Here is a 10066-nt window from a genome sequence, read left to right as displayed (position 1 = left end):
TTTTTATATTTTCAAATCGTTTTAATATACTAAAATCAAAAATAAATTTTAAAAAATAAAAAATATTATCTCAATAAATTTTAAAATAAAAATTATTTTGAAAACCAAATATTATCACAACACCATACAAACTCATCACCAAGATTAATTTTATTTTAATTGATTTCTAAGCTGGGTTTTATAATTTTATATGTAAATAAAACATGAAATTTAATTTTAAAAGATATAATTTAATTGTTCAAGTTTTAAGTTTATTTTTTAAATATTACCTATTTAAATTTTACAAATTTCATATTCACTGAAAATTTAAATAATTATTAATTTTAAAATTTATAAAATCAATTAAAATATATATCAACTAACTTAAATATCCATATTAATTAAAAAACAAAAAAGCATGAAATTTAGATGAAGCCCGTGTATGTCAATTATTCGAGAATAAAATTGAAGGAGCAGCTGGGGGGACCGGTTATAACAGAGAGAGTTGCGGCAGATGAGGCAGAATAAATCAGAACTCACGAGAGGAGGACAATGAATGCCAAGTCGCATCAAATGTGATCTTCTTGATTTCTTCACGTCTTCGTATCTCAGGACACATTCATCTTCTTCTCACTCTGTTGTTTCTTGCATGTCCCAGATGATGAAGAAGACGACGAAGAAGATATACACCCACCGTCCTGTTTTCTTAGCCAAATGGGTACTGAAATCCTCCTTCAATTTGGGTCTATCCATGTAATATCATTTATTAAAAAGAATAATAATAATAATAAATAAATGGGATTTCACTTAAATTTTGATGAATTAACTTGATCTTAGGTTGATTCTACTGAGATTCTTGCCTAGTTTAATATAAAACTTGCTCGGGGTAGATACTTTAGTAGGAAATCATCATATTGATCTATGATGATATACTTTAGTAGGAAATTAAGCTGGATTTATTTTTTGTGCTCCGAGCCAGTTGCCTTCGGCTCAAAATTTGAAATCTGGCAAACAAAGGTACAAAGGGAAACTAGCAAGTAGCTTCACCTTTTAGTCTTTTCCAAACCTTTAAATCCAGCTGCTTTGTCATTAATAATAAAGTTTTGTTCATTTAAATTCAGATTCGCCATCTAATGATTCATCACAGTCAACTGATGTAATGGGAATCTTTTTCGCCTTTTGGTTGTTTCCCTTTTATCTTCCCTGGGGTGGTTTGTGAGTTTTTATCACAGTGAAAAAAAATGGTAAAGCAATAGTATTTTCCGAGTACCAAATATTATTTACAGCTCTTATTTTTTAGTTTTTATATGTAAAACACGAGTTACAAAAGGTATCTATTACTTCATACAAAATTAAAATTTAAAATTCTTTTTTTTTCTTTTTTCTTTTCTCCTCTTATTTTCTTTCTCTGATCCCCCACATTGCAAAACATTCCCAAAACACTACAAAATCACCCTTTTCTCTCTCAACCATGAGATCACCGACCCCTACAATTTATTTTGAACCAAAAAACATCTCATCATTATTATTATCTTTATTTTCATTCTACACTTAGAGATATATTCACTTTTGATCTTTATCAATTTGATATAATTTATACTAATATGAATCATTTTAAACAACGCAATGGGTCATTGTAAGGAAAAGCCTAGAACTTACATGTCTGGGATTGATTTTATTTTTATTTTTAATATTTTAAAAAGATAAACATCTTGTTATTCACTTTTATTTTTTAAAATTTTTTTTTTGCAAGAGACGTGTTGTTTGCAAGTTGATATTTTGATCGGGACAATATCTTTTTCATCCAAAAATTGTAAATTTTAATTCAAAAATATCTTATAAATACCTTCGAAACACTCATAAATTAATACATCATCTCAAAATACCTAGAAAATATCCAAAAACATGAAATCAAATTAGGTTAAATTTATTTTTCTCTGCTTCGATTTGTTTTGTTTTGTTTTGTCAAGCAATATTGATATTAAAATAACCATTATCAAGCCCCTTCATCTCATAAAACATGTTGACACCAAAATACATCTATCTTGATAATCGAATATGACATGAACAACAACCTTTTCTTTTGAAGTTGGAATCTCATAATCCTTTTTTTTCTTCTCTTTAATAGAAAATATTATAAATAAACCTTCGTATAAAAACTGATTTTTAAAAAAAATCTAAAGTGACCTTAAATTGTCTAATTTATGTTAATTTTAAATTTTAAAGACCTAAGTTTATTTGTAAAATATTTTTGACATGTCTTTCATCTCTGATTTCTTTTTCATTTCAGTCCTTTTCCTTTTTATTCCACTATTCTCTAAAAAATAAAAAACAAGTGGTCTTTAATTAAGATTAAATTGTTTAAAATAAAAATTTAAGAAACCAAAATAAATTATTAAAAAATGGACAGTATATCTATGTTGTTAGTGATTGTATAAACAATTTCAGCTCAATAGTATTTAGCTTACGTGTTTTAGTTTTTTGGGTTAATTAACTACTATATTTTTCCTTTAACATAACAACAATGTCTCCTTTGCCATATAATATAAACTTTATCATTTACAGAGAATGACTCTTACTTTAAAATCATTTGTATGTAACGTAGTGTATTGAATCTTGCTATAAAAAAATAGTTTACGAGTGTCGAGATTGTGTTGCTTTGGTTAAAAGTAGCCTACCATTTGAAGGGTAGCTAGAAAAAAAATAAAAAATAAAAAAATACTCGCCAAAACCAACACAACAAAAGTCTACAATCTTGACATCGCAAGACATGTTAATTTCTAACCAACTGGCGCAAGCTCCAAGTTGCATTAGTATATCACAGGATTTTCATCATATCAAGCACATGGAGCCCATAACCCTAAATCTTGAGAAAGATCAAGCTGCCTCAACATTAAATTAATAAGGCTTATAATTAACACTTTGATGAAGAAATAATTTCTTATAAAATAGTTTAATCATTGGATGTAATAATATTTTGAGTTAGATAAGATACAAAGTTATTAAACTCAATTCAGATCAAACTTGAATTAATTAAAAACATTATTTTATTTTAAAAAAAATATAAAACAACTACCTTTAATATATATATATATATATATATATATATCAAACTCACATAAAGTCTTAATCAACAATTAAACCAAAAACCACACAAGTTATATAGATATATATATATATATATCAAACTCAGGAATATGCAATGAATTAGATAAAGAGTCTAAGCTAAACTATCTTTTGAACTGAAAAACATGTCCAAAATAAAACTCTAGGGGAGAGGCAGGCTCCTAGCTAGCATTAATTGGAGCTCATGAACATGTTTGGACAGGGACAAACAAGATGTTGTTAGAGTAATTGCATCACATAACATCTGATAACAAGAGACAATAACAAGAAATCTACACATAATCCCTCATGAATCACATATTCCACCAATATAATATATTCTTAAACCTCGAGCTTTCATGCTATTATAACCATTAGTTATAAAATCCTGTTTGGAGGACGACATGGCTCAAGACTTGTATTAAAGGCTAAACGGGTCAATCCAAATTATAATTCTTAAAAAAACGTATATGTTTTTTTAAATGAAAATTATATTGTTTAGGTAATAAAAAGCAGTTAAAAGCAAAACTTTTCTATACCAAAACTTTAAATTAAGACTTGATGAGTTAATATAGGTTTTGGGGTTAGTGTGGTACGGTTGTAAATATTTTTGAGATAACCATAACTTCAAAATTTATTTGATTTTTATTATTTATTTTAAATTATGATAAAAACTTTAATTTTTTTTAAAAACTATAATTTATAGCTTTTTTAATTTTTTTTAAATTATAAATATAAAAACTATCACAATACCAAATATATACATATTACTATAATTATAAACTATAATAAAAAAAATATAGCACTAGCTAGCTTAGTGGTCCATTACTCGAGTAAAGAAGCAATGAAAAAACAACAAAAGCTAAGAAGAAATAATAAAAAGTTTGAGTGACAATTATTTTTTTAATTTTTTATTTAAAAATATATTAAAATAGTATTTTTTATTTTTTTAAATTTTTTTTCTTATAAAAATATTTTGCTATCGCAAAAACAAACGTGACTTCGACGCGGTAAAGGAACCAGTAGTGACTTGTCATTGCATTATTTTTTATATAGAATATTTCTCGGTGACAAAACAGTGAAAGCAAGCCTAAATTATACAGCTTGTGTTTGTTGTTGCCCATTTTCATTGGATTTGAAAAGAAAACTAAAAGAAAGCAACATCTTGATATAGTTCTTCAGTTTCCCATTATTTAAGACAGCAATCAAGTTCAGGCATTGTTTTTGTTGTTCTCTTCTATCTTTCTCAGTGTTTGTGAGAAATGGGGTCCCCTGTTGTGTCTTTGTAGGTTATTGCTACCCCCCCCAAAAAAGTTTTAAGGAAAGAAGGAAACTTTCTTAAAGCTGAAGCTTGTTAGATTGAGATGGGAATAAGCAGACCTCATAAGTCCAGTAATGGAGTTTCTACCAGATGGGTTTTTCTCTTCTGCATTGCCAGTTTCTTCTTGGGTGTTCTTGTTGTTAACAGGTAACGTTTCTTTCTCTCCTTTTCTTGTGTGAATTTTTTGAAGATCTTGTCTTTTTGAAGTGATCGGCTGTTAGATTTGTTGCTTATCTCAGTAGGATTTGGAAAGTTTAACTTTGTTGTTGGTTCTGTTTTTGTGCTTTTGTTGCTTTATGCATAGGATGGAGAATCTTGCATGGTCTCTTGTGAAATCATATGCAAAATGTACTCTTTTTGTGTAGATTTTGGCTGTAATTTAATGAATTTGAGGGCTTTTTGTTGGAATCCATGTAAAAGATTGGGACTTTTTGCTGTTCTGGCCTTCTGGGTCTACAGAATTTCAAGTTATAGGTGAGGTGGTGGAGAGTGGACGTTTGCTCTTTTAGCATGTTACCACATAATGAATTGATAAGCGTGTATCCTTGCTGGAGCAAGGCGTGTGTTAACTAGATTCAGATGGTTTATTTGTTTTCTTCAATGGTTTACCTCATCTGCAACATTATTGAGTATTTTGAAATGCCTGAGATTTAAGGTGAAGAATGAGCATAGTTTTCCCGGGGAAATGAATTCTGAGTAAGGAGAATGTTTTAAGTATTGATTTGGATGGATAAGGTCATGCATTGCTGGAAAACCCAAAAATTTACTGGTTGGCCTGCGAGGAAATGACAATCTACGAGCTGATGTGTTTCAAAAGGAAAGTCATTGGGTTGGTGAGTAGACTAATGTCAAGTAGCTGAAGAGATTTTGGTTGGATATTGGTGGTGGAACAAGTCCTGAGCAATTACCAAGTGATTATCTGCAAAGTTGGAAATTGAGCCCTTTCTTAAATTTTGATGTATGGAGATATTTCCGAGTTGTTTTTTGAGAGAAATCAGCTATCATATTTAAATGTTAAATTTTGGGTTTATTTATTAAGAGAAAGTTCTTAGTGTGATCTGTCTGGTAATGCTATAAGATTGACATTCGTTCTTGATAATTAGGGGTGAAATTTTTCAAGATTTGAAGTTCGGGGTTAAGATCATGGCAGCCTTCTTTGATGTTAGTTGACTTCAAAACAAAGTTTCTTTCTTCTCTTTCTGACTCAAATGCTGGTGAAGACATGAACTAACTGCAATCAGTATGAAAAACAGAATGAAGCTCATAACATTCAAGTTAGTTGATATCAAAAGATAGTTTCTTTCTTCTCTTTCTGATGCAAATGCCAGTGACGACATGAGCTAATTGCAATCAGCATGGAAAACAGAATGATTCTCATAACAATAGTTTTTTCTTCTTTTTTTTTTTTACGCGAATGCCGATGAAGACATGAGTTAATTGTAGTCAGCATGGAAAACAGAATGATTCTCATCACATTTAACTTGAATGATGTTTCAACAATAAAAGATACAGAATAGCTGCCACCCCTCACTTATTGCAATGTCATTGAAAAGTGTATCTAAATGTTGGTTTGAGAGCTCATAAACCTTCATTTTCTATATAATGCATCTGATCAGTTTTTCTTGTTCGTCAAACCAAATGACAATTACATGCAGTGCTGTATCTCAAGCTGCTGGACTTAATTTAGCATGACAGAGTATCTTGCAGTTGTACCTGGTGCATTCTATTGATCATACATTGGATTGTTTCTAAGCTTTTACTGTTTTTCACTTATGCTTCTGCTACCTTCATCTATAAATCCTACTGCAATTTTGTTCTAGTATGATTTTCCACTTACATGTGTTTTATAGGTTTTGGAATATTCCAGATCCAGGCCAAATGGACGACGAAGCTTCATCTCTGAAGAAGGATCAATTAACAGCAGAACATCCCCCAGTTGATTGTCAGAAGCAGGCAAGTCAAGTTACTAAACTGTTACGTAATCTCTGTTTCTGGCAGTAAAATGTGTGGATCATACTGTTTATGGTATTGCAGGAGAATGCTGTTCAGGCAGGAGACATCCTTTCTCAGGTTTCTCAAACTCATGATGTAATCATGTGAGTTTTTATAGCCAGGTGTATTATGCTTCAAAAAGAATTCTGGATGACTCATGTAATTTAGTACACATGAATTGTCCAAATAAATAGGCTATTTGTTTTAATAGGTTCTGTAACTTTATATTGAACGAGGAGCATTAAAGTATCAAATCATGTAATACCCTCATAATGATGATTACAGGGCACTGGACAAAACGATCTCCTCAATAGAGGTGCAGCTGGCTTCAGCAAGAGCTGCAAAAAGTGACAATGAGAACGTATCTCCAATGGTCATAAAATCAGGAAATGAGCATTTGAAGGAGCGACCAAAGGCTTTCTTTGTCATGGGCATAATTACTGCATTCAGCAGCCGGAAGCGAAGGGACTCAATTAGAGAAACTTGGATGCCCAAAGGTTAAATTCAAATCTTACCAATCCTTCTCTGATTTAAACCGTTAGTAGATTTGACAAGTCAGTAGATGCTTATGATTTTTATTATTTTTTACTCTAGGAGAGGAGTTAAAGAAGTTGGAGACAGAAAAGGGTATTATAATACGATTTGTTATAGGACACAGGTACGTATTCAAAGGGCATGTGGTTGCTCAATAGCTCAATGTTGAAGTTTGTTGATACAGACCTTATTAATTACACTGAAATCTTTTGTATTTGACAGTGCATCTCCAGGTGGTGTTTTGGATCGTGCTATTGAAGCAGAAGACGAGCAACACAAGGATTTCCTCAGACTGGTATGTTATGGTTAAGGTCCATATGACCTGTTTGACCCTTTATCTCCACCCAACTACCACGTAAAGACTATGAAACTATTTGCAAAATCAGTTCATGAATTTGGCCTTTATAGCATTCCCTCTCTTGAACCCCGTGTGGAAACATTTGCCTAGTTTTCCAATCCTTGCCCTAATTAATGATAAAAATTACACTTGAATGGAAAAAATGTTTTGAACATTATTGAAAAAGTTGGCCCTTTTGAAAGCCAGAGCTACTGGTTTGGGAAAAAATTATTCTGAAATGTATTTGCCAGCACTTTTGACATTCAAAACAAGTTTTCAATTGTTTTTCTAAATTGCTTATGCAAAGTTACCATAATATGTTTTGCAGAATCATGTAGAAGGTTATCATGAATTATCATCGAAAACACAAATATATTTTTCAACAGCTGTTGCTATGTGGGATGCTGACTTCTATATTAAAGTTGATGATGATGTACACATAAATCTCGGTTAGTTTACGTGAATGCTTTAATTATCTCAAGAATGGGGCACAAAGAGATGTATTTTAGTATGGTCATTTGATTTTAAAATTTGACAGGCATGGTCGGCTCAACCTTGGCCCGTCATAGATCAAAGCCTCGTGTTTATATTGGTTGTATGAAGTCTGGACCTGTACTAGCACAGAAGTAAGCATTCAGATGGAAGCGAGTTTTTGAACTGTATTATGTTCAGATTATTTAACCTTTGTTACTCGTGTACTTCTGCATTCCATTTGTAGAGGGGTCAGGTACCATGAGCCAGAATATTGGAAATTTGGTGAGGAGGGTAACAAGTATTTCCGGCATGCAACAGGGCAAATATATGCAATTTCCAAAGATTTAGCCACCTATATCTCAGTAAATAGGTAAGTCCCAGTGTTGTACCATCATTCTATTTGGATACCATCCTTTTGAATGGCTGGTGCATGGCATTTCATCTGCAGACACATACTTCATAGATATGCAAATGAAGATGTTTCACTCGGCTCTTGGTTTATTGGTCTTGACGTTGAGCACATTGATGATCGAAGTCTCTGCTGTGGGACTGCACCTGGTAAGATTGATGCAAATATGTTTTTCTTTGTTCCCTTCCTGCATGCCATGCTTTTAATATTTTGATAGCCTCTTCCCTAGCACATCAACCGTAGCAAAATATCATGCTAGACATGATTTTTTATCTTGTACAAAAATGTTTGCATGTTACACTAAATTCTGTCTCGTCAGAGTCAAATAAAAGATTCTTCACTAATGGAGTTGCAATGCTGTGATAGACTGTGAGTGGAAAACCCAAGCTGGGAATCCTTGTGCTGCATCATTTGATTGGAGTTGCAGTGGCATTTGTAAATCGGTGGAGAGAATGGAGGAAGTGCATCAGCGATGTGGGGAAGGTGATGAAGCAATCTGGCATACAAGTTTCTGAAACTTCCCTCCTTGTAATATGGTTTTTATATGTGTGATCAAGGCTGTTGGTTTAGACAACACCGCGTGCCCAATTTTTGCTGTGGATGCCTCCGACGGTTGGTGCATGATTAAAATCATTACTGCACATACAGATTGTCAAGTCAGGAAAAGAGATATGGTTAACATATTGTAGTTCCAAAGACTGACTTGTTGCTGCTAACCAAGACATCAAGAAAATTACTCACTACACATACGCAAGGAATTGTAGGAAATCACAATAGCTAAATTCTACCAAAACATGGATGAAGCAGGTCAAATATGGCTGGACATTCTGCAGGATGCATGGTGTTTTTCCATGAGTTCTTGTTGTTAGATTGAATCCAGGATGGAAATGGACGTGTGCACAAGATCATCTTCCGAGTATATATGTATCTCTCCCTTGTCTAATGGCCAGGTTTCTGGCAATACTGAATTAATCAGTGGGCTAAGAACTTAGTAGAGGTGCTAAGATCTGTTTATAACTTGATAATTAAGGGTTTTACTATTTTAATCAGAGATGCTTCTCTTATTTGTTTATTTTTAAGTTTAAATATTCTTTCTAGCATTCATATAAATTTATAGATTTTTATTTTTTTTGGAATACACTAGATCAATATAAACGGAGGATCGTCTCTAAAACAACTTCTAATAATAATAATAATAATTAAAAAATGTTTCTTGTATTATTTTTTTTCTTTTAAAAGCATATATTTTGATTTTGTGAAACATATAGGGCACAAGAATGAAGACGAAGCAAACAAATTTTATGACTTGATCAAGAGTACGAGGCATTCATTCTCACGAAAAGAGTTGCCGGCGAAAAAATATTTTCTCCATATTAATTGCACGAACTCCTCGAAAAGTGGTCGGTGAGGTGAGATGTCATTATCAGCATAGTCTGGCATAATATACTGTGTTTTAAAAATATTTAATTTTATTTTAAATTAGTATTTTTATAGTATTTTAAGATTATTTTAATACATTAACATTAAAATTAATATTTAAAAAATAAAAAATATTATTTTAATATATTTTTAAATAAAAAAATATTTTAAAAATCAACCTATAGATAATAAACTTCAAATTTGGCAGCAGCCAATTCAGTTCACACACATCCATCTCGGCCAAAATTGTATCTTTGAATTTGTGCCAGGTGACTAGATTGGATTGAATCGAGAACCACTAGAGCCTTTCGAGGTCAGTGTATGCAGCAGCCATTAGGAATGTTTTGCACCATAAACCAACATCAAGAAGATTTTCATACGCAAACTTTCATTTCTCCATGAAAATGATTGAACAAGATAAATAATTTCATTTTTCATTTGAGAATAGTAATTAAACCCGGCACGATTCAAATCCAATCAATTAAAATTATTGTCA

The 10066-nt window shown here is 31.8% G+C and overlaps 1 protein-coding gene across 1 annotated transcript; it reads left to right on the top strand.

Annotated features, from left to right (window-relative positions):
- Window positions 1–4158: 4158 nt before the first annotated feature.
- On the top strand, window positions 4159–9211 carry LOC105136816 (probable beta-1,3-galactosyltransferase 6). Its single transcript, XM_011042304.1, has 11 exons — window positions 4159–4552; window positions 6256–6358; window positions 6440–6501; window positions 6683–6894; window positions 6992–7055; window positions 7154–7226; window positions 7597–7717; window positions 7807–7894; window positions 7987–8112; window positions 8191–8300; window positions 8518–9211. The coding sequence occupies exons 1-11, from the start codon at window positions 4449–4451 to the stop codon at window positions 8664–8666; spliced, it is 1212 nt and encodes a 403-aa protein (XP_011040606.1). The 5' UTR covers window positions 4159–4448; the 3' UTR covers window positions 8667–9211.
- Window positions 9212–10066: the final 855 nt, after the last annotated feature.

Source organism: Populus euphratica, unplaced genomic scaffold (genome assembly GCF_000495115.2).
Source record: "Populus euphratica unplaced genomic scaffold, PopEup_1.0 scaffold62.1, whole genome shotgun sequence".
Lineage (NCBI taxonomy): Eukaryota > Viridiplantae > Streptophyta > Magnoliopsida > Malpighiales > Salicaceae > Populus > Populus euphratica.
Note: the sequence above shows the minus strand (reverse complement) of the source record. Positions and strands in the feature narration are given on the sequence as shown.

Coding starts and splice junctions, on each gene's coding strand:
- LOC105136816 (XM_011042304.1), top strand. CDS start 4,449: ATGGGAATAAGCAGACCTCATAAGTCCAGTAATGGAGTTTCTACCAGA. Junction 6,502..6,682: donor CAAACTCATGATGTAATCAT/GTGAGTTTTTAT, acceptor TGATGATTACAG/GGCACTGGACAAAACGATCT. Junction 7,227..7,596: donor ACAAGGATTTCCTCAGACTG/GTATGTTATGGT, acceptor TATGTTTTGCAG/AATCATGTAGAAGGTTATCA.